Raw genomic sequence first — 23,625 nt, 5'->3', positions numbered from 1 at the left:
GGTAAAGCGTCAGTCCTCCCCCTACCTTGAGCTCTACCCCAGCCACAGACAACGGTTATTTCTCTCTCTCTCTTTTTTTTTTTTTGCTTACTTAATAACGTCAGTATAACAACTTTAAAGATACATAAAAACGATCCCTTGCGTTTGATATGCGAGCACAATTCTGTTCATCTCTATATATTCTCTTATACTGTTTGTTCACTACATATTTTAAAGCATTCATCATATAAATAACATGATCATTGTTTAAAAGGAAAAAAAAACATTCTGAAGTATATAAAGTAAAAAAATAAAAGTCTCTTTTTCCCTCCAAGTCTCATTTCCTAAGATAAATAGTACACAGACAACTTGCTGTGTATCCTTTCAGACATTTTCTTTTTAGGTAAGCAAACACATAAAAACGTGAAGATACAGCTATAATTATAGTATGCCAACCATTTGTAGCCTGCTTTTTTAGCCCATTACGTTAAAAAAACATTTTCTTCACATTTCTCCATTGTCCTTGTTTAAATCATTTTTTTTTCCTGGTGGCTGCCAAGACTTACTAAAGCAGCAGTCCTCTGAGTGTCCAGGTGTAGGAGGCATGTTTGAGGTTCAGGGGGCCCAAGTCCCCACAAGCCCACCGGCTGGAGTGGGATATTGAGGGGTGCAGGGCCACCGTGGGCTTTGCGGTGGGTTCCCCACTAAGCCTCCCTGTCCTCTCCAGCTGGTGACAGCCTGTGCCATGCAGGCCTTTCACAGCCTCTTCCATGCCAAGCCAAGCCCGGGTACCCTGCCAGCAGAGCTCAACGCCCAGATCATCACGGTGAGGCCTGATGGGGGGACGGGCACATGGCTGTGCTGGGGGGCGGCCCTGTTACTTGTCTGCAGAGCGAGGTTGGATGGGCTGGGTTGGGCTGCCCCAGTGTAGGAGTCAGGTAGACGGGCAGCCAGGAGACTGGCCACCAAAGCCACATCGGTGTCCATGGGAGCTGGGGGCCCTGACTCTTGACTTTGTGGTAGTTAACCTAAAAAACCATTCAGCGTGGTCTCATGGTATTAACAGGTACCTTGAACAATGTTAGGGATCTCTGGGTGGGTTTGGGGAAGGGGGCACAAACCCCCCCAAATTGCAAAATGTGTGTATATGCTCATGTACATTTTTCCGGAGAAGGGTTCTGGCTTTTGTCAGGTTCACAAAGGGTTGTGTGACCCAAGTTATTCTTGACTGCTCCTAGAGATTTTTTTCCCATAGAAGCAGAGGCGGAAGGGCTTCATTGAGCAGGGAAAGGAAGGCCAAGGGGGCTGTGAGTGCAGAGGCCCCCGTGTGCAGGCCCTGGGACAGGACAGTCACAGGGACGTGCTGTTGCCTAGGGATGGGAAGGGGTCCTGTCATTGGGCTGCTGCTGAACACACTTGCTCAGTCACCTGCTTATTCCCTGTCTCGCCCCTAGGCCTTGTACGACTACGTTCCCAGCGAGAATGACTTACAACCCCTGCTGGCCTGGCTGAAGGTCATGGAGAAAGCCCACATCAACCTGGTTAGGTAGGGATGCGGTGGAGGGCGGTCCCTTGGCCTCCAGCCAGGACCCCTGCGCTGCGGTACAGATGAGAGGGACATGAGCCGGAAGCTGGAGGGGATTCGGCTTTCTGGGGGCGGGGGCGGTTCTGCACTGAGTGTGTGCAGACCAGCTCTTGTGTTCATGAAGGCGGGGCCGGGTAGCACAGCCTGTGTTAGCCAGGGCTGCTGCCTTTCCTGCCAGAGCTGCGGGGAGCTGAGGAGCAGCCAGGCGGCCGAGAGCACCTTCCCCACCGAGAGGTGGGGCCCGAGTGCCATCCTGATTCCTGTCACCCCTGGCCGGCTGTCACCCTGTGCAGCTGGTTTACTTCTCAGAGGATATCATCCCCTTTCTGCGGCTCCACCCTACTCCCCACCTGGGTTAATGGTCCCCTCCTCTGGGATCCTCAGTCCTGCGAACCCAGTTTCTGTTTTGTGTCTCTGTCATAACAGTCACTTTTTTTTTTTTTTTTTTTTTTTTTTTTTGCGGTACGCGGGCCTCTCACTGTTGCGGCCCCTCCCGTCGCGGAGCACGGGCTCCAGACGCACAGGCTCACGGGCCCAGCCGCTCCGCGGCATGTGGGATCTTCTCAGACTGGGGCATGAACCCGTGTCCCCTGCATCGGCAGGTGGACTCTCAACCTCTGCGCCACCAGGGAAGCCCATAACAGTCACTCTTATAGTAGCCACTAGATGGCTCCACTTTTCCCGAATAAGGCTGAGAATGAAGTAGAATATCAGTTGGTGATTGCATTTTGCCTGGAGGCAGGGTCTCCGAGGCCCGGAAGCTTGACCACCGTGTCATCCTCCCCTCCGCTGAAGGCCTTCCGTCGGCTTGCTCTCCCTCAGGCACCATGCTGGGTGCTTTGCATCCATGTTTCATCTCACTGATCACAGCACCCCGTGAGGAAGGTCTTAGCCCACTTCATAAACCAGAAAGTGAAACACTGCGAGTTAGCTAGTCATGCAGCTGCAGGGGAGCAAAGCCGGGTCTCCAGCGCAGGTCTGCCAGGCCCGTGTCTTTTTTTCTGCACCAAATCACCTTTTACCTGGAGGTGCCAGCAAATGGCCAAATCATTTTGTTCTCCACTTCTCAGGGTTTATCCTGCAGGAGGACTCCCACAGTTGTAGGATGTTTGTAGTAGCATTCTAGGTAATGGCAAAAACACCTAGGAGCAACCTAGATGTGGCCCCGGGGGGGACTGGTTAAATGCAAACAGTGGAATACTAGGCAGCTGTTAGAAATAATTGAGGTAAATGTGTGCATGCTGATGTGGGAAGACCTCCAAGATATACTGAGCAAAAGCGAGGTGCGTAATTATCTGTATTTTTGAGCCAAACTACCAGGCTGTGAATCCTGACCACCCCCACCGCCCACTAGCTGGGCAGCCTTGGGCAAGTTTTTTTTTTTTTTTTTTTTTTTTTCTTTTTGCGGTATGCGGGCCTCTCACTGTTGTGGCCTCTCCCGTTGCGGAGCACAGGCTCCGGATGCGCAGGCCCAGCGGCCATGGCTCACGGGCCCAGCCGCTCCGCGGCATATGGGATCCTCCCAGACCGGGGCACGAATCCGTATCCCCTGCATCGGCAGGCGGACTCTCAACCACTGCGCCACCAGGGAGGCCCTGCCTTGGGCAAGTTATTCAACTTCTCCGAGCCTCAGTTTCCTCATGTATAAAATGGGAATTGTAATAGGATTTAATCTCAGTTTTAAGGTTTTTGCTTGTTTTTATTTTTTGCAAGGTTTAAATGAATTAATTCTTATTGTTACACCAGTGCTTGGTATGTGATGATTGTTACATAAATGTTAGCAACTATTATTGTTCTGTGTGTTTGTATATGCATAAAAACTTCTGGAAGAGTATTTGAGAAACTTAAGCTTGAATTTCCCCTGGGAAGTCAGTCTGGGAGAAAGGTGTGTTGAGGAAGGCATGCTCTTCGTTTTATACCCTGGAGACCTGTTTGCATTTTTGTACCACATGTAGCTGTCACCTGCATGACGGCAGTTTTTGCAGTTGCCCACCAGCAGGGCCCTGTAGAGCCCCACAGATCCATGACTGCTGTCAGACCTGGGCCATCTGAGTCCCCGAGGCCCAGGGCCAGGCCCCACAGAAGGCTTTTGTGTTGACAGGCTGCATCGGGACCTGGGGCTGGGCCACCTCCCTCGCTTGTTTGGAACTGCGACAACCTGCCTCCTCTCCCCCCACTCGCAGGTGGTGACAGCTGCCACCCAGTGCCTTCAGGTACCTCAGCCCCCAGCCCAGCTTTAGCGAGGGAAGCAGAGAGCCGTAGAGCTCCCAGAGCTCACCCCAGGCCTCCAGCTGCATCCTGGGGAGGAAGTTCTCAGGGTGGGGGTGAGCTTCCTAGAAGCTTCAGGAAGCAGTCACCTGGGAAGGCTGAGTGGCACTGGGGGGCTGTCTTGGGCCCACACATCTGTGGCCTCTTTTTGCAGGAGATCCTGAAGGAGTGTGTTGCTCCCCACATGGCTGACATCGGCTCCGTGACCTCCTCGGCCTCAGGCCCTGCCCAGTATGTCGCCAAGATGTTCAGGTGAGAACACAGCCTCTGCGTGAGGAGGGAATAAGGTGTGCCTGTAGAAAGTTCCTCATGATGACAGGTACTCCTCTTGTCACTGTGGTGGGCCTTGCGCACACTGCCAGAGCAGCTGCTGTCGGTTTGAGCACTGGCCACACTCCAGGTGCCATAGCGTCATGCTCATGAGTGTGGACTTGGGGGCCCATCATCTGGGGCTAGTTCCTCCGCCTCTCAACACCTCAGGGTCCGCATCAGTCTAATGGAGGTGTGGATTGAATGAGGTCATACGTGTAAAGTTCTCAGAACAGTACCTGGTGTGTAGTTAAGTTCCAATAAATAGAAACTACTGGTAGTCCTTACAGTTCTAGGAGATAGGTGCTGACTCCATTTTACAGACTGGGAAAGCTGAGGTCACTCAACTAGTAAGTGGCAGCCTGACCGCAGAGTCCACTCTTACTCATGTGCTGTGCTGCCCTCCATGCCTACAAGAGAAGCCATTCACAGACACGGCCTCCAACCACCCAGGCCCTTCCAGCCGCCAGTGAGGAGCCTCAGAGCACCAAGAGGCTAGGATCTTTGGTGTTTCCTCTGGGTCTGTCTGCTCAGCTCCAAGGTGTGATGCTTTGGGTTCTGTTCCTGTGAGGACATAGGCCTGTTTCTTCTGGATACACCTGGAATGAAGTTTCTGGAAAACTGAGGAATAGAGCTGCTCCACCCCCAGCTCACCCCTTTCCCCACACTAACCCCTGTTGGCCATTCTTGCCTAAAGCCTCTGGGGCTCGACTTCAAGAGATGAGCTGACCGCAGCGTGCCTGGGCCGGAAGGGGCTAGCAGCCGGCCGGGCTTCCCCACTGCTGTGGCTTTCCTCCCTCTGCCCAGGCCACCTGTACCTACCCCATCTTCCCACCTCTGGTCAGACCGAGAAAGCATGGGACAGTGACAACACGGGCTTTGGAGGCCCAGTTTGGCCACCAGCAGTGTGACACTGCTGGGTTACTTAGTCCCTCTGAGCCTCAGTTTCCCCATCTGAGGATGGAACAAATAACCTAGCTCACAGCTTTTTTTTGAAGTGTGAGGATTATATAAATGAAACTCTTAGCACAGGGGGTACTTGATAAACACTAGCTCTCCCCCCTTGGCCTTTCCTGGGGCCTCACCCTTGCCGTGGTCTGTAGTTCCTGGTGCCGGCCATGGACTTCCATGGCCCTGACTGCCCACTCCCTTGGCAGGGCAGTGGAGGAGGGCCTGACATACAGATTCCACGCATCATGGAGCTCCGTGCTGCAGCTGCTGTGTGTCTTCTTCGAGGCGTGTGGGAGACAGGCCCATCCCGTGATGAGGAAGGTGACTGGGGCAGCGGCTGGGCCGGGGCAGGAGGTGGCTGGGGCTGCTAGAGGGGCACGTGTCTCCGTTACCTCTGCGCTTTACTCCCCCACTGCCAGGGTCCACTGCGGGTGCCCAGTACTGTGTCCCCAGGAAGGTGACTGGGCTAATGTGGGAGGAACGAGAAGAGGGCTGAAACCACCCCTCCCCCCACCGCCTAATGCCTTCTCACTAGTCTTAGCTGGAGTTGATGGTTTTGAAACTCACAGGGAAGCAGTGTGATTCTCCCTCACCCCTATCTATTATCTTTTAATTTTTAATTTTTAATTCTCTAAATTTTCTGTAACAGGTGAGCATAGTATTTTAAGCAGACTTGGGTCCCAGGGAGGTTACCAAAGCCCAGAGTAAACCATTTAAGGCTCAGGGATCACCCGGAGATCCTCCCCGGCTCCAGGAGCAGGTGGGAGCCTGAGTGCAGGCCACAGACCCCTCTCCAGCAGGCAGAGCAACTCCCGGCCTCGTGGGGCCCTCCCCAAGGGTAGGGCCTTCCTTGAGAGGCCTGGCCCAGGCCCCGCTAGATTAGGTTGGCAACACCTGGCTCCCGTGAGAGGTCCTCAAGGAATGAGGCTAGCAGAGGGGCTCTGAGGGGCTGTAGTGAACCAGAGGGGGCAGCTCTGGTCTCGAGGGGCAGCTGCTCCGCAGTGCCTGCTAATTTATACTAATTGTACTGTGGGTCTGCGTTTCCCATACCTTCCTGGTTTTCAAGATAAACCGGAAATCTACGTTTGTATGTGAAATCTCCTGATTTTTACCTGTTACTAACAAATACAGAATTTCTTTTTAAATCCTGGGGCATTGAGGAGGGCTCAAACACATCCAAGAGTTGAATGTGGTTAATGGTCTGTGACCTCCGGCGAGAGCATAACCTGACCCCACGCCCCTGACCTCGTCCTCTTGGAGACTTTAGCCCAGCCTCAGCCATGGGTACCTGCGCCGCAGGCCCGTCTGAATGTCTGACCCGCGTCTCTTTGCTTCAGTGCCTCCAGTCCCTGTGTGACCTGCGCCTCTCCCCCTACTCCCCCCACATGGCAGCTCTGGACCGCGCAGTGGGCGCTGCCGTGGCCAGCATGGGCCCCGAGGTGGTTTTAGAGGCTGTGCCTTTGGAAATTGATGGCTCTGAGTAAGTGCAGCCCTGCTTGGCTTCCATTCCAGCCCCAGGAGAGCCACATGGCTTGTTCTCCGCTAGGAGGGTGTCCACACCTTCGGCTGACGTCTCCACGTGCCGTGCGGGTCAGTGGGGGTGGCCAGAGCAGGACCTGTCCTGTTCCTCGGCTCCGTGGGGAGACAGCTCCAGGCCGTCACCCCTTCCTCACCGCGCCTCCCCTCCCTCCTCCCAGAGAGACTCTGGATTTCCCTCGGAGCTGGCTGCTGCCCGTCATCCGAGACCACGTCCGGGAAACTCGACTTGGTTTCTTTACTGCTTACTTCCTGCCTCTGGCTACTACCCTGAAGAGGAAAGGTACGGGCCCACCACAGTCCTGGAGCCTCACTGGAAGGGTCAGGAAGGGCTCCTGGTCCAGCGCCCCAGCCTTAGGACGTTCGGCAGCCTCCCTGGGCCAAGCAGGTGGTCAGCCAGTGCTTGAGCGCCGTCATCAGTGGGGTCCGAGGCGTGGCCAGGCACCCCTGCCCCGAGGCAGGCAGACAGGGGCCTTTTCTCCCACCAGAGGAACAATTAGACAAGTACACACCGATTTATATATACAAAGATGTTCCAAGTAAAAATCCCAACATAGCCCACACATCCCTCATTGGGGCTCCAGTGAAGTCAGTCATAATAAAGCCCCACCATGGGACACAGAGTGCTCACTGTACAGAAGGAAAGAGACCGACAGGGGAATGGACGGGTTTAGTCCATGGTGAGCTGAGTAGATTAGATTGAAATCTCAGCTCAGCCGCTCCACAGTTTGGTGACTTCGGGCAAGTTTATTCAACTCCCCTGGGTCTGCTCATCATCTGTAAAATGAGGGCGATAATTGAGATGGTGTGAGGCTTAAATGCAATAATCACGTAAGTGCACATTACACAGGCTGCCGTGTAGAAACTGCCTGATAAATGTTACCAGCTTTATTCTCAAGTAAAACCAGGTTTCAGAACAATATATTTATAAGACAATCCTTTTTACGTCTTTAAAAGTGTGCACGTGCTTGGAGAAATATAAGGTCAGAAATGGGGAGGAAGATTTGGGGAGGAGATTGTGGGGAGATACCGCTTTCTGTTTTACATAGGTCTTTTCATTTTTTTAGAACAAACGAGTGTTTGTTTAATAATAAGTGTTACGTTTCGTCTGTGGAGCAGGGGAATCGCCCATATTCCTGTCCTCATCATTGGGCTTTTGGTTTGGGTAAACCTGAGGCCTGTCAGTCAGGAGTGTGCCCAGGGTCACACTGTGTCCTGTGTCACTCTAGCAATGGACCTGGCCCAGGCAGGCAGCACAGTGGAGTCCAAGATCTACGACACGCTCCAGTGGCAGGTAAGGGGTCAGCTGGGGGGGGTGGGGGGGACAGGCGGGCACAGGTTGCTGGGCGTCACTCTCTTCTATCATCCCCTCCCTCCCCAGATCTGGACCCTCCTGCCTGGGTTCTGCACGAGGCCCACGGACGTGGCCACCGCCTTCAAAGGGCTGGCGCGGACGCTGGGCACGGCCATCAGCGAGCGCCCAGACCTGAGGGTCACTGTGTGCCAGGCCCTGCGCACCCTCATCACCAAGGGCTGTGAGGCGGGTACGTGTGGGCTCTGGGGTCGGGGCTGGTGGAAGATGGCTGTGGTGGTGCGAGTCCCCTGACCTTGCCTGTCCAGCTCATTGCTTGAGCCACCGCTAAGCCTTTTCAAGGACCTGAGTGTCTGCTGGGGACCCGAGGAGCTAGTAGGATGCTGAAAACAGCCCCTTCTCTTTCTTTACTCTCAGTGTACTGACAGCTGCTGGGAGTTGTCCAGCCTTTACATGGGGCTAGCACTTGGCTGGCCCCGTAGACTGTGGTGGCCCCTCGTCCTCTGTGCTCTGGCTTCAGCCTCTCCTGTCCCAGAAAAGCCCCAAACCCATGACCCTGTCACAGGTCCCCCAAAAGAATGCCTCTGGGCTGCAACCACAGTGGCCTTTGAGGCAGGGTCATCTCCTGGCCCTTTTGTGCAAACTTTGGTCCTCCTGCCAGAGGCCGACCGTGCTGAAGTGAGCCGCTTTGCGAAGAACTTTCTGCCGATCCTGTTCAACCTGTATGGGCAGCCCGTTGCAGCTGGAGACACCCCAGCCCCTCGCCGGGCCGTGCTGGAAACCATCAAAACTTACCTCACCATTACTGAGCCTCAGGTGACCTGGTAGAGGAGGGGGAGGAACAGTCTCCGGTGGGTGAGTGTGGGTTGGGGTGTTGGAAAGGTCAAGACCCTACCCACCATGGCTCACTTGGCCGTCTGCCCCCAGAAGAACAGGGGACCATATGCCAGCAGTAGGCTGGGCTCGAGCCTCCTCCAAAGGGAGGAGAGGAGGGGGAAGAGACGAGGGTGCAATTCTGTGACCTGCTGCTGCTCTGTATTTTCTCTTGAACAACTCCCTCCTTATCCCTTTGGGCTGCCAGTTGGTGAATGGTTTCCTGGAAAAAGCCAGTGAGAAGGTGCTGGACCCTGCTAGCTCTGACTTCACCAGGTAAGTGCCCCACTTGAGCTGGGGCAGCCCAGGGAGCTAGAGAGTATGTCTAGCAGAAGCTCTGTGTTTCTGTCTGGAATTATTTAGGAAAGTCTTGAGATATTGAATGTCCCAGCTCTACCCTGAGGCCTGACCAGTTCCTCCATCCTGGAGCACCATTGTAGTCTGCTAGGGAAGGGTGAGGACCCTGGAGACACGCTGCCCAGATTCAAATCCCAGCTCTGCCCCTTATAAGCTGTGACCTTGGTTGAGTTATTTATCTACTCTACTCTGTGCCCTCATCTGTAAAATGGGCATGATGATAATACCTGCAGTAGAGTTGCTGTGAGGATTGAAGGGGTTAAGACATGTAAAGTGCTGGGAACAATGCTGGCACCTTATGAGTGCTGAGTTAGGTTACAGGCAGTGATTATTATTATTATTTTTTTTTGTGATATGTGGGCCTCTCACTGTTGTGGCCTCTCCCGTTGCGGAGCACAGGCTCCGGATGTGCAGGCTCAGCAGCCATGGCTCACGAGCCCAGCCACTCCGCGGCATGTGGGATCCTCCCAGACCGGGGCACGAACCCGTGTCCCCTGCATCGGCAGGCGGACTCTCAACCACTGCGCCACCAGGGAAGCCCCAGGCAGTGATTATTGTTCATGGGCTCCTTTGAGGCCCCTTGTCCTCCTCACCCTGACCTTTCCCACCTCCCCCGTACCCAGTAGACATGAGGGCACTGATAGTCCATGCCCTTCCCCAGCCTCCACTAAGCTCCTCCTTGGTCTCCTGTCGCTGAGCAGATTGTCCGTCTTGGACCTGGTCGTGGCCTTGGCTCCCCGCGCTGATGAAGCCGCCATCAGCAAGCTGTACTCCACCATCCGGCCCTACCTAGAGGTGAGCCATGGAGGCCAGGAGCCCCACACGCCCACACCTGGGCGGGCGTGGGCCCTGTCTCCATGCCTTGCTGCTGCCCAAGATCGGGTTTTAATCTGCTTTCTCATGGCGTGGCTGCCCTTTGTATCTGTCTAGCCCTGTACTCTATCATGTAGGTGCCAGAGTGACAGAAATGCACGGCCATGCTTGGGCCTCACCTGCTAAGATGCCTCTTGTAGAGCTGAGGCCTGACTCACTCACTAGGCCCATCCCCGCCTGGCCTGATCTTCATCCTACCCAGCCTCATCCCCCTGCTGCCACTCCGGCCTCATGAGGCTGCGTTTAAGGGTTCCAGATATAACAGCCCCTCTGTGCATTTGCACGTGCTGGGTCCCCTGCCTGACATGCTTGCCCCTGCCCGCTGTGGCTAACCACCAGGCAAAAGTCAGGCCAGCGTGACCTTCTGAAAACTGTCACCACTGCAACAGTATAATAAGCAGTTACCCAACAGCATGAGAAGTGCTCTGGTGGAACATGCAGGCAGACACACAAGTCCAGGGCAGAGTCACCTAACTCGGGAGAGGTGTCCCGGAGGGGAGCGGAAGGGATGGAGGGAGGGCTGGGTGGGCTTCATTCCCCTCGGCGTCCCCTGCCTGGCCCAGAGTCTGCCTCTCACTAACCTGTGTTCTCCCTGCCCTCCCATTGGATGTCACGAGCTCCAGAGAGCAGGGCCAGCTTCTATGAGTCCCCACCAGGGCCAGTCACAGCTCACGTGGCTGCTCTGTGGATGTTATTGGACTGGGTGAGGGTGGGGGGCCCCCCAGCCCCCTCTCTCACCCACCCCTCTCTACCATACGCCCTCCCAGAGCAAGGCCCATGGGGTACAGAAGAAGGCCTACCGCGTGCTGGAGGAGGTGTGCGCCAGCCCCCAGGGTCCTGGCGCCCGCTTCGTGCAGAGCCACCTGGACGACCTGAAGAAGACCCTTCTGGACTCGCTACGGAGCACCTCCTCGCCTGCCAAGAGGGTGCGGACTCCAGGGGCCCCGCTGTGCCCGAGGGGGGACGAGCAACACCAGGAGAGGACCAGCGTGGAGACGCTCAGGGACTTCAGGGGCGGAGGTGGCACTGAGGGTCCTGACTGTTGTCCCCCTGTCCCTCAGCCCCGTTTGAAGTGCCTCATACATATCGTGAGGAAGCTCTCAGCCGAGCACGAGGAGTTCATCAGTGCCCTCGTCCCGGAGGTGCGGGGTGCAGGAGGGACGTGTGTTGTGATTTGGGGTTCCTTGGAATGGGGCTCCTGAAGGCCTACCAGGATCCGGGGAGGGCAGTGGTGGGAGTGGGGTGGGCTGGATTCACTGCCTGGGAGTGTGAGTGCCCTCACCCGTCCACTCTGCCTCAGGCTGCCAGCCCTGGGGTGGCCGGCTCGGGGAGCCCGTGCTAACGGGGCTGTCTGGGCAGGTGATCCTCTGCACTAAGGAGGTGTCGGTGGGAGCTCGGAAGAATGCTTTTGCGCTGCTGGTGGAGATGGGCCACGCCTTCCTTCGGTTTGGCCCAGACCCGGCAGGTGAGGCCCGGGTGGCATGGGGCTGGGGTGGGCGCTGTGCTCTCGGCCTGGGTGAGGAGGCACCCCGCACTCGCCCATCAGAGAGAAAAGATAGAGGGAGCTGCCTGGCCCTGGCCCTGGGTGGGCTGCTCCTCTCTGGCGGGAACCCCCCTTCCCGTTGGGCCCGCGATGCAGCGCGCAGGGTAGGTTCTTCCCTGGGCAGCTCCTGCTCTCTGCCCTCCCAGAGGCCCTGCAGCGCTACCTCGTCCTGATCTACCCCGGTCTCGTGGGCGCTGTGACCATGGTCAGCTGCAGTATTCTGGCCCTGACCCACCTCCTTTTCGAGTTTAAAGGTAAACGCTATTTCCTTGAAGGCCTGGGAAGCCCTCGGGGTAGGAAAATGCCCAGGAGGTCAGGACAGGGTGGCTTCCGAAACAGGGAAAGGTCCTGGGAGGGAGGACGAAGAGCTGGAACCAGGCCTGCCCGCCTCCCGCCTCCTCTCCTGCCCAGCTCGGCTTTCCTCATCCCACAGCTGCCCGCATCCCGATCTCAGAGTGGGTCGGAAGAGGTTAGGTTCCACGCCTAGATTTTTGTCCCGGTTCTGCCTCTTACCAGCCATGTGACACCTTGAACAAACTTAGGAACCTCCTGGAACCTTACTCTCATCTCTAAAATGGAGGAGAAAACCAGCACCTGTTCACAGGGTGTCTGAAGGACTAAAGGAGATGCTGGCAGAAAGTGACTAGATGCGTGCCAGGCACTTGGAGGTGTCCCCCAGGTGTCAGCTCCCACTCTTGTGATGCGGCAGGGGTCTTGGGTCTGGGTGGGGTTCCAGGAGTCTCTGACAGTGGCCCTCTGGCCACCACAGGTCTGATGGGGACCAGCACGATGGAGCAGCTGCTGGAGAATGTGTGCCTGCTCCTGGCCTCCCGTACCCGCGACGTGGTCAGATCAGCACTGGGCTTCATCAAGGTGGCAATGGTCGTCATGGACATGGCACACCTGGCCAAGCACGTGCAGCTGGTGGTGAGTGTCCCTTTCCCCTTGGCCAGTGGCATCGTGGCCCGAGAGCTGCTGGCAGAGACCCAGTGAGCCTTGAGGCCAGCCAGCTTCAAACACTTTTCCAGCTACACACTGTCTTGTGCAGCAGCAGGTCATGCATGAGCCCTGGAAGAGACCAGTGGTTGAGGTAAAGGGGCACAGCACCCAGGCTGCCACTTGTCACCCCCCGTGGCCCCTGCACAGCAGCAGGGGCTCTGCAGGGCAGGGCAGGGGCTGGTGGGTAGGGCCACCGCTTGTTTTACGGATAGCAAACTGAGGCCAGAGATTTTCCCAGGTCACCGTGCTAGTGAGAGCAGTCCTGGGAACAGAACTGCGACTCTGGGCTGTCCCTCGGAAGGGACCCAAACCTCCCTTTTTATTTTCCCTCTTGCACTGTGACCTTCTGGCTTTGAGAAGGCTTCTCTGGATGCCCCTGCTGGGCTGCAGAAGGGCCTGAAGAGCCCTCTGGTATTGGGTCCCTGGCCCCCTCCTGCTGGGCATAAGGCGTGCAGCAAGCTGGGACTGTCCTTTGAGCCCTCCGTCCACTGCACCCGCCGCCTCAGTTTCCCACTTCCAGCTGGGTTGAATCGCATCAGGGCTCTAGGTCCAGCTTGCCTGTCATCTTTGCATCTGGCCTTGGGTTGGGTCAAAGCGAGAAGGGGCGGGCCTCCCTGGTGGCGCAGTGGTTGAGAGTCCGCCTGCCGATGCAGGGGATGCGGGTTCGTGCCCCGGTCTGGGAGGATCCCATATGCCGCGGAGCGGCTGGGCCCGTGAGCCATGGCCGCTGAGCCTGTGCGTCCGGAGCCTGTGCTCCGCAACGGGAGAGGCCACAACAGTGAGAGGCCCGCGTACAGCAAAAAAAAAAAAAAAAAAAAAAAAAAAAAGCGAGAAGGGGCAAATGAGAGTCAGGATGCCTGCCCAACCCTGCCGCCTAACTGGAGCCAGCGATGGGCAGGGGAGGACGGCCTGAGCGGTGACCTGTCCTGGAATGACTAGGGTTTATACGAGCCTTCAAAGGATCGAGGGGGCCCTGCACCACCAGCCTCACTGAGGGACACTGCAGATGATACCTGCTGGCCACACGTTTCTCACGAAGGCTGGAGAGTGGTCCAGCCAGAGATTCATGCGGGGCAATAGGAGGGACTCGTGGAACCAGGAGAAACCCGTGGTGGGGGGGGGGCAGACAGGGTCGGGGGCGCATCCTCCCCCTGAAGCCCCGCCGCTCTGCCCCGCAGATGGGAGCCATCGGGAAGCTCTCGGACGACATGCGGCGGCACTTCCGCATGAAGCTTCGGAACCTGTTTACCAAGTTCATCCGCAAGTTCGGGTCTGTGTCCTGACGGGGAGGGGGTAGGGGAGGAGTCGAGGGGTTTCCAGTCCCACCAGGACCGCTGCTGAGAAGGGGCCAGGCCGGGGGGCTGGAAGGGCTCTGGCTGGACACCTCGCTCTGGATAGCGCTCTCTGGCCCGGGCACCTCACCGGCCCGTCTCTACGGCCTCAGGTTCGAGCTGGTGAGGAAGCTCCTGCCAGAGGAGTACCAGAAAGTCCTGGTGAACATCCGGAAAGCAGAGGCCCGGGCCAGGAAACAGCGGGCCCTGAGCCAGGCCGCAGCGGAAGAGGAGGTGGAGGAGGAGGAGCCCTTCCAGGGCAAAGGCGACAGGTGAGACCCGTGGCGGGATGCTGGGGGCCTGGTCGCCCCCGGCCTGAAGCCTGCCCAGGCCATGCCCAGCTGCCCTCCCTCTCCTGGAGCGCGCTGACTTGGGGCTTGTCTGTCCTTAGCATCGAGGAGATTTTGGCTGACTCAGAGGATGAGGAGGACGAGCAGGAGGAGAGGAGTCGGGGCAAGGAGCAGCAGAGGCTGGCCCGCCAGAGGGCCCGGGCGTGGCTGAAGGAGGGTGGCGGGGACGAGCCCCTCAACTTCTTGGACCCCAAGGTGGCCCAGCGAGTCCTGGGTGAGCAAGAAGCGGCTGGCCCGTGGGCACAGGGGACGGGCTTGCCCTGGGCCGGCTTTAGGAGTGGAGTGGCCCCTGGGGAGGCCCGCGGGCACTCCTCCAAGTCACAGACCTGGGCTCGTCGGTTCTGATGAGGGTGTGAGCGGGCTAGGACGGGCCTTCCACCTCCTCACCTCCCGACTCTGCCCCGCCAGCCACCCAGCCTGGGCCGGGTCGGGGCAAGAGGAAGGACCACGGCTTCAAGGTGAGCGCTGACGGCCGGCTGATCATCCGTGAGGAGGAGGATGACGACGCCAAGGTGGAGGAAGAGGAAGGCGCTAAAGGTGGGGCCACCTGCCCATTCGGGAGCTGCAGCTGGCCTGGGCCAGGGCTGCACTTGTTTGCTCATTCATCCACTCATTTGTCTGTTCACTCATTCACTCAGCGACCATTCTGGGGGGAAACATAGGTAAAAACAGATATAAGGAGCTTGTATCTTGGGCAACTTTCTCAAATTTTTTGAGTTTCTCAAACTTTTTTGACCACATTGAGAAATCTTTCTATGGTGTAACCCAGCCATTTATACAGTACTTCCATAATTCAAACAGAACTTTCAAAAGGCAGTAGTACTTCCTCTTACCATCTGTGATACACTCTGTTCATCTCTCTTCTATTGTATTCTGTTCTGTTCTGGTTATTTGCTTGTCCTCCTCCTTTTTGAAAATTTTTGTGTTTTTTTATTCCAAGCGTAAGCTTGGCTGAGGCCTGGAAGCTCATTTATTGGTGAAAAGAGCCAGACTCTCCCGAGTCATTGTCTCCTCTTGTCCAGGGGCTGCTCAGGTGTAACCTCTCCAAGTCCCATTTCGTCTTTTCTGTTCCCTCTGCGTGTATCTCTGTATTCACGTATCTCTGTACATATCATGTAAGATCACAAAAGCCTGGGTCTTCTAAGTTTTATGTCTTCCTCTTTATTTTGGTTCTCCCCGCCTGCTCACTGCAGCCCCTGCAACCCGACTTAGCGGTTGTGTGACTGTGGACAGTCATTTAACCTCTCTGTGCCTCAGTTTCCTCATTCCAAAGCGGGTGTAATACCAATACCTACTTCAGAGGGTTGTTGTGAAGATGAAATGGTGACCTGAACAGCATATAGAGGTGCTGGGGGTAAATGTGGTGACACTGTGTCCAGATCTGGCCTCGTCATTGTCCCCTTCTCACCCTCAGTGTATCCCGTCTCCTTGCTCCCTTCTTGCACATGGAACCCTGACACTAGAAATGCCCACCCGCCCCCTGCCCCCCACCTTCCCAGCCCCTCTCCACTCTTTCAGATCCAGTGCAAGTCCTTCTTTTTGGCCTTTGCACGGGCCCTTGGCTTCAGCCGTGTTCCCTCGGAACTCCCGACAAGCCCAGGGACTGCCAGGCATCCGTACTTAGTCACACGCTTCTTATGACGTTTGGTTGTTGATTGACTTCACTTCAGTTTGTCTTCCCTCCAGCGGATCAGTTTCAAAGTTCTTTTTTTTTTTAAATATACTGGTAGCTTTTTTAAAAAAATGGTAAAATATGCATAACATGTAATTTACTATATTAACCATTTTTAAGTGTACGGTTGGTTCACCAGTGTGAAGTACATTCACATTGTTGTACCACCTATCACCAGAACTCTTCATCTTGCAAAACTGAAACTCTGTATGCATTAAACAGCAACTCCTCATTTCCCCCTCTTCCAGCCCCTGACAGCCACCATTCTGCTTTCTGTCTGTATGAATGTGAATTTGAATATGAGTCGAGGTTCCTCATATAAGTGGAATCATTCGGTATTTGTGCTTTTGTGTCTGGTTTATTTCACTTAGCATAATGTCCTCAAGGTTGATCCATGTTGTAGCTTGTGTCAGAATTTCCTTCCTTTTTAAGGCTTTCCTTATTCTGTTGTATATCTAGACCACATTTTGTTTGTCCATCATCCATCAGTGGACATTTGGGTTGCTTCCACTTTTTTTTGTTTTTTTTCTTCCACTTTTGACTATTGTGAATAGTGCTTCTATGAACATAAATATACAAATACCTCTTCAAGATCTTGCTTTCAGTTCGTTTGGGTATATGCCCAGAAGTGGAATTGCTGGATCATATGGTAGTTCTGTCTTTAATTTTTTGAGGAACTGCCCTACTCTTTTCCATGGTGGCTGCACTATTTTACATTCCCACCAGCAGGACACAAGGGTTTCAATTTCTCCACACCCTCTCCAACCCTTGGTGTTTTCTGTTTCATTGATAGTAGCCATCCTAATGTGTGTAAAGTGGTATCTCATGGTAGTTTTGTTTGCATTTCCCTAATGATTAGTGGTGTTTAGCGTCTTTTCATGTTTGTTGTCTATCTTTTTGGAGAAATGTCTACTCAAGTCCTTTGCCCATTTTTGAATTGGGTGTTTTTTTTTTAACATCTTTATTGGAGTATAATTGCTTTACATTGTTGTGTTAGTGTCTGCTGTATAACAAAGTGAATCAGCAATACGTATACATATGTCGCCATATCCCCTCCCTCTTGCGTCTCAGGTTGTTTCTTTTTGTTGTTGAGTTATAGGAGTTCTGTCTTTATTCTGGATATTAACTTTTTATCAGATGTATGATTTGAGAGTACTTTCTCCTATCCTGTAGGCTGCGTTTTCATCCTGTTGATGTGTCCTTTGACATACACAAGTTTAACATTTTTAATGGAGTCTAATTTATCTATCTTTTGTTTATCTATCTTTCGAAAGTATTTTGCAAATACCTTCTCCTATCCTGTAGGCTGCCTTTTTATCCTGTTGGTGTGTCCTTTGACATATACAAGTTTAACATTTTTAATGGAGTCTAATCTGTCTATCTTTTGTTTATCTACCTTTTGTTGCCTGTGCTTTTTGTTGGTTCATACTTCTTTATATCGCCACACAATGCCTAGCACAGATGCGGGGAAAGGTTTTTAAGCAGGGGAATAGGGCAGTCTTCCCAGCAAAGTGGAGTGTATGTGGGGCTGCGGGAACGCCTGGCTCCCCGGGAAACCTGGGGCTTTCTTAGAGTCTCAACAAAAGCTGTATTCACTTTAGAAGTCGGGTCACCGCTTCCTTGAGGGGCTGTCGTCCGTGGGGCCCAGGATGGGAAGGAGGAAGGGGCAGGGTCCGGGGGTCTTATCTTCCACGGGATAGGTCTTCTGGGGCTGGAGTTGGCAGCCCTTGCACCCTGATGAGCTGGGAGGAGGCAGGTTGAAATTTGTGTGGGCTTTGGGAGGACGGGTGCTCCCTGAGTGTTCACAGGTCTCTCTTCTTTTTGGCTCCAGGGGAGGATGAAGAGATGGCTGACCTGATGGAAGACGTGGGCATCAGGAGTGTGAGTAATTCCTGCTGCTGGCAGGCCGGGGCCCTTAGACCTAAACCTTGGGCCTCATAGCTTCTCGCCGTCTCCCCGCTCCCACACACTCATTGCCCTGCTTCCTCACTGCCCAGTGGAGCCTCGGGGTGGCACACAGCAGGCAGTCCGGGGCATGCAATGTCACAGCTGACCCCTCTGTGGGGCGCGGAGAGGGCTTGGCTCCCTCTGAAGCACCCAGTGCCTCCTTCGGTGTTGGCTGTATTGTCCAGCTGAAGGAAGAAAGAGACGGTCCCTTGTCTCTCCACCGAGGGCATGTGCTGTGCAGGCAGCAGGGGCAACAGCCGGCCTGCATGCTGCCAGGGGCCGGCTCCACTTGGGGGAGGGGCACCCACCACTGAGGAGTGCCGAGGGCCCCATGTGTCACCTCACTAATCCTCCCAGGAGGTGGGGACTCTTTATCATCCGCAGCCTGCCTGAGGCCACAGGGGTTGTTAAAAGTGCGTGTCTCCGGCCCCAGACTGAACTCAAATCCCAGCTTATATGTAAAGCGTATGGCACTTAGTGACACTAAGGAAGTGGTGGCTGTTCATCGTTGCCATCATCATCATTACATTTTTCCTGGAAACCTTTTTCTGGCCGAAGCCTGCCTGATTCCTTGAGCAACATCCTCACAGGTGGCTTTGCAGTCCCTCTGCAGCCTACGCTTGTTCCTGGCCAGGGGAACTGACTGCGGCTGTGGAAGGATGGCCCCCAGGTCAGCAGAGCAGGGCTGGGGCATCTTGTCTCATGACACCGAGAGGGTCCCAGGGTGGCCACGCTTCCAGCTGGCTCATGGCATCCATCACCTGCCATTGGGATCCCTGGGGGCTTTTTTTTTTTTTTTTTTTTTTTTTTTTGCTGTACGCGGGCCTGCTCACTGTTGTGGCCTCTCCCATTGCGGAGCACAGTCTCTGGACACCAGGCTCAGTGGCCATGGCTCACGGGCCCAGCCGCTCTGCGGCATGTGGGATCTTCCCGGACCGGGGCACGAACCCATGTCCCCTGCATCGGCAGGCGGACTCTCAACCACTGCGCCACCAGGGAAGCCCCCCCTGGGGGCTTTTTTGCATAACAGTTGCTTAGTCTCACTCCTCTGCCCTCAGTTGTGGGAGCATAAAATGCCAGGGTGCAACTGATAGCTGCAGTTGCCAGCGGGCAGAACTGTTGCCAGGTGCCAGCTGAACCAAGAACAAACTGAGCCATCACCTCCATGATGCAGCCAAAGCCACATTTCCAGCCGGTTTCTGTTTCTCCACGAGGAGCCCCCTCTCCTAGGTCTCAACGAACAACACTGGGTGTCCTGGTTCCCCAGACGCACTTGTGTGTGCTGCGACCTCGTTCCCTTTACCTGGCTCACCTGCCCTCTATCTGGCCCCTAAGCCAGTGAATGCCCCTCAGGTGCCTGGGGTCCCTGGGGAGCTTTAGCCTCAGGAATCTGTAGTTTGAACAGGCTTCCCGGGCAGTGTGGGAGAGACACTGGGGGGCAGCCAGCCCTGCGAGCTCAGGTCTCCCCACACAAAGGCCCTCTGCCTTGCCTGGCTGTCAGTTTCCGGGCTCAGATCCCCTGGTGGGCTGGGCTGCTGTCAGGCCCACCTCTCCCTCTTGGCGCGCCCAGCACGGTGCCTGGCAGGTAGCATGTGCCTCGTGCTTACAACTCCGGGGACGGTAGCCTTGTTGAGGGACTGGGATGACTGACTTGAGCAGGGGTCTCCCACCTGCCTGAGGGCCCCGGGAGCACAGGAAGGGGGTCTTGCCCCCTGTATCCCCAGGGCCTGGCACTTAGTCAGAGATCAGTGAGTCTGACTAATAGGGAGGGTGCAGTGGAGATCATGTGAGACGAAGTACCGGTGAAGCTGTTCTCCCCAAAGAGGCTGAGGACCTCATTATCCCCGTTAGGAAGGCTGGGCTAAACTGAGGTCAAGGTGCCCAGACAGGCAGCTGTAGCCCTGTTGGGGGAGTTCAGTGTGGAGAGGCCTAGCAGTGGAGCAGCCGACATGAGCTCTGCAGTGAGGACCTGGGCTGGAAGCCACGCCTCTGCTGCCTAGCAGTGTGGCCTTGCCTGGTTACTTGCCCTTTCTGAGCTTTAGTGTCATCTGTATGGGGGATTGAGTGCTTGGCAGAGAACCTTTTCTACTGATGCAGGTTACGATTCCTTTTGCGGCTACCGTTAGTGAGGACCATCATGTCCTCTTGTTTATGAACTTTGCTTGTTACCTCTTTATAGAAAAAGCACCAGAAGCTCAAGCAGAAAGAGGCTGACAGTGAGGAGCTGGAGGTGCCCCCTCAGTACCAAGGTGAGGCTTCCTCTCTCCTCTCTTGCAGCAGGTTCCCTGTCACCTGCACTAGGCAGGGTGTGTTGCAGGCAGGGCCAAGTGGTTGCATGGCCTGGTTGTACTCAGTTGGCACCAGCAAAGATTGGCTGATATGTCCCATAAGGCTGGGCTGGGGACCAAGGAGGTCTGTGGGTGAGGGAGAGCCTGGGGGTTAGGAGATCTGTGCACAGAACCCCCAGCCCTTCTGGGGAGCCCCTGAGCCCCATCTCTTCCCCACCCACCCAGGCTTTCCTGAGGCTTTTGCAGCCCACCCTTCTCCTGGGAGATGTCTGCCTCTCTGTTCTGGCTTTGAGTCAGGCCAGATTTGACCTATGTTGAGGGTGGCAGTTGGGAGGGCTGCCCAGGGAGTTCCCCTGTACAGTTGTTTCTGGGCTCCCGGGCTGTTCCTTTCCCCAGAGTAGCTGCTAGAGGTACCAAGGTGGCTGCCCAAAGCCAGGAGAGGCCTCTGTTGCCTCACCTTTGCCTCCTTTCCCCCAAGGCAGCCCCGGCAGGGCCCCTGCCCCCAGGTCCTCGAAGCAGAGCCCTTGCTCTGCATCTGGAGGTCCAGGGGCTCCTGCGGGAGGTCCCTGATCCCAGGAGCAGGTATGCTCTCAGAGCCCCACGACATCCTCAGCCAGCTGGAGCGCCTCCGGGCTCCTTCTCGTTCTGTGGCCCCCCAGGCCAGGGCCCAGCTCACCTCCTCTGCTCTGAGATGGTGTGGTGCAGAAGCAGTAGTACCACACGATGCAGCAGGAGGCCTGGGTTCGGGACTGCTTGGCCAGCTACTCTTAGCAGTGTGACCTTGGCCTGGTCACGCTGCCTCTCTGACCTTCTAGTTTCTCACCTTGAAAGGAGATTCATCTGGGTCATCTAAGAGAGCCCTCCCTAGTCGACACTGTGGGATTCCATCCATGACTGTGTGGAAGTCCGGGCTGGAAATGACACCAGCCTTGGAAGCACTTCGATCTCTCGAAGCCACAGTTTTCACGTCTGTACGATGGGATAAGAGCTGCCTTTCTAACTCTCAGTTTTGGTGTGAAGCCTGAATGAGATCAAGGCTTAGTGCCTCATTTTACAGATGAGCTTAAGAGGCTCCAGAAAGTTCAGAGCCTTGCCTACGGTTAGAGCTGGGAGTTGAACCCCAGTCTGTCTGGCTTCAAAGCCTATGTTCTTTTCCCCAGAACAAATGGAGCAGATTCAGTTTGGAGAGGGTGAGGTATTTTATGTTGGTCCAGGATATATGTGTTCCCAGAGGTCACTGGTAGGTCTCTGGAATCAGGTCAGTCTGAGGAGCTCAGTGGTCTAATTGTCAAGTCGCTGGACAGTCCCTTCTCGAGGAAGGTCTTTGTCCTTTGTTGGTAGGGGACAGCCATTCGGTCCTGGCTGTGACTCATCTCCCCAGCAGCTCTCCGGGGAGAAGGTGCCCATTGCCTTCTCCCACTGCCTGCTCTCCGGGAAGAAGGCTGCCCGATTGCCCTGGCCTTGCCTGACTCATGGCCTCTGTGTTCCCTCTCTAGCGGGAGGCTCTGGCATCCATCGCCCTGTGGCCAAGAAGGCTACCCCTGGGGCCGAATACAAGGCCAAGGTAAGAGCTGCCGGTGGGGCAAGGACTCTCCTGGCAGAGTCTCTGGGGAAGTGCGGGGCAGCTGTGCCCATCACTGCCCTGGAGAGGCACCTTTGTGGAGCCAGCCTGAGGCCACACTGAGGGGCACACAGAGGTCTTGTTAGCACCTGAAGTCCAGGCCTTTGTTGGATGGCTGTCTAGGGCTGCAGAAGCTCTTTGGCACCACCTGAGGCAGAGGATGAAGGGAAGGGAGGATGCAGCCTGGCAGGTCAGGGGCAAGGGTGGAAAGAGAAGCCCACCCTCCTGGCTGACTCTGTTTCTCTGGGTGAGCAGAAAGCAAAGGGTGACGTGAAGAAGAAAGGTCGGCTCGACCCCTATGCCTACATCCCCCTCAGTAAAGCCAAGCTCAACCGCAGGTACGGCGTGTGCAGGGTCGGGGGTGAGGGCTGTGTTCGTTACACTCTCCACTCGATTGCTCAAGTCTCTTCTGTTTTTTTATTAACTAATTTTATTTATTTCTTTTTGGCTGCGTTGGGTCTTTTGTTGCTGTGCATGGGCTTTCTCTAGTTGTGGTGAGCGGGGGCTACTTTTCATTGCGGTGCGCGGGCTTCTCTTGTTGCGGAGCACGGGCTCTAGGCACACGGGCTTCAGTAGTTGTGGCTCACGGGCTCTAGAGCACAGGCTCAGTAGTTGTGGCGCACGGGCTTAGTTGCTCTGCAGCATGTGGGATCTTCCCGGTCCAGGGCTCGAACCCGTGTCCCCTGCATTGGCAGGCGGATTCTTAACCACTGCGCCACGAGGGAAGTCCCAGTTTTTTATTTTTACTTTTTCGCATGCACCTTCAAGTATCATTGACTTGAACTGCTCGTTTAAACATGATGGGTGTGGTCTGCGCGGATCACATGCCGCCCACCACCTGGCAGCGCCCCTTCTCCCCTGTTGCTGCTGGTGCTGGGGTGGGGACTTCACCCTTTGATGTTATGGGGAGGGGGGCTGCCTTTTCTCGGCGAGATGTGACCCTTCTGATCCTTGTCCCTGCAGGAAGAAGGTGAAGCTGCAGGGACAGTTCAAAGGCCTGGTGAGAGCTGCCCAGCGGGGCTCCCAGGTGGGACACAAGCTCCGCAGAAAGGATCAACGGCCCTGAGCCCCGGGACCCCCCTGGCTGCTCTGTGGTCTAGCCTGAGGCCCCTTTTTAGCCCCCAAGCTGCCTTGACGCCAGCTCCAGATGCAGCAGTCAGTGGGAGAGCCTGGACTCAGAATGACTTGTTGGAACCAGGATTGGTTCCCGGAGGTGCCCTGGATTTTGGAAGCTCCAAATGGGAGTCACCCTTTAGAGGTGCCCCTGGGGCCTGGAGATGGGCATGTGGCCTCAGTGCCTCTGGGTAGGCTAGCGAGGCAGCTGTGCTTTCCGTCCAGAGTGTTTGCAACAGAAGAGACGGTCTTCCTTTCCTCTGGCTCCCTGTCGCCACGTGGCACTCTGCCTGGCTGCAGTCTGGCTGTGTGAGATTTGCTGTGATCAGACATAGAATAAAGATACAACACCATGTGTTGTACCTAGAAACACTGTGCTTTATCACCTTCCCCCCGACCCCAAGTACAAGAACAGTGTCTGGTCATTGGCAACAGTGGCTTGACCACTTCCTCTCCTGTCCCAGCATGCTGTCGGGGGCACATAGCGTGATAGCCCTGGGTCAGGCTTTGGATCTTGCCTTTGGTATCTTTTTTTTTTTAACATCTTTATTGGAGTATAATTGCTTTACAGTGGTGTGTTAGTTTCTGCTGTATAACAAAGTGAATCAGCTACACCTATACATATATCCCCATATCCCCTCCCTCTTGCGTCTCCCTCCCTGCCTCCCTATCCCACCCCTCTAGGTGGACACAAAGCACAGAGCTGACCTCCCTGTGC

General features: G+C 55.4%; 1 protein-coding gene across 1 annotated transcript in view; it reads left to right on the top strand.

Annotated features, from left to right (window-relative positions):
• Positions 1-23,277, top strand: part of RRP12 (ribosomal RNA processing 12 homolog) — a 30,167-nt gene extending 6,890 nt beyond the window's left edge. Inside the window, exons 9-34 of the mRNA XM_082630249.1 lie at positions 707-805; positions 1,434-1,525; positions 3,666-3,777; positions 3,987-4,084; positions 5,299-5,413; positions 6,430-6,572; positions 6,790-6,911; positions 7,858-7,922; positions 8,010-8,172; positions 8,602-8,756; positions 9,022-9,089; positions 9,872-9,965; positions 10,811-10,969; positions 11,105-11,185; positions 11,403-11,508; positions 11,733-11,840; positions 12,356-12,513; positions 13,764-13,855; positions 14,030-14,188; positions 14,308-14,480; positions 14,675-14,803; positions 17,770-17,819; positions 20,065-20,134; positions 21,670-21,737; positions 22,050-22,132; positions 22,758-23,277. Of these exons, the coding sequence (XP_082486375.1) occupies positions 707-805; positions 1,434-1,525; positions 3,666-3,777; positions 3,987-4,084; positions 5,299-5,413; positions 6,430-6,572; positions 6,790-6,911; positions 7,858-7,922; positions 8,010-8,172; positions 8,602-8,756; positions 9,022-9,089; positions 9,872-9,965; positions 10,811-10,969; positions 11,105-11,185; positions 11,403-11,508; positions 11,733-11,840; positions 12,356-12,513; positions 13,764-13,855; positions 14,030-14,188; positions 14,308-14,480; positions 14,675-14,803; positions 17,770-17,819; positions 20,065-20,134; positions 21,670-21,737; positions 22,050-22,132; positions 22,758-22,860 (2,865 nt within the window). The 3' untranslated portion in view covers positions 22,861-23,277. The remainder of the gene's footprint in view (positions 1-706; positions 806-1,433; positions 1,526-3,665; positions 3,778-3,986; positions 4,085-5,298; positions 5,414-6,429; positions 6,573-6,789; positions 6,912-7,857; positions 7,923-8,009; positions 8,173-8,601; positions 8,757-9,021; positions 9,090-9,871; positions 9,966-10,810; positions 10,970-11,104; positions 11,186-11,402; positions 11,509-11,732; positions 11,841-12,355; positions 12,514-13,763; positions 13,856-14,029; positions 14,189-14,307; positions 14,481-14,674; positions 14,804-17,769; positions 17,820-20,064; positions 20,135-21,669; positions 21,738-22,049; positions 22,133-22,757) is intronic.
• The last annotated feature ends 348 nt before the right edge of the window (positions 23,278-23,625 follow it).

Source organism: Mesoplodon mirus (assembly GCF_964341445.2).
Source record: "Mesoplodon mirus genome assembly, chromosome: 2".
NCBI classification, from domain to species: domain Eukaryota; kingdom Metazoa; phylum Chordata; class Mammalia; order Artiodactyla; family Ziphiidae; genus Mesoplodon; species Mesoplodon mirus.
Note: the sequence above shows the minus strand (reverse complement) of the source record. Positions and strands in the feature narration are given on the sequence as shown.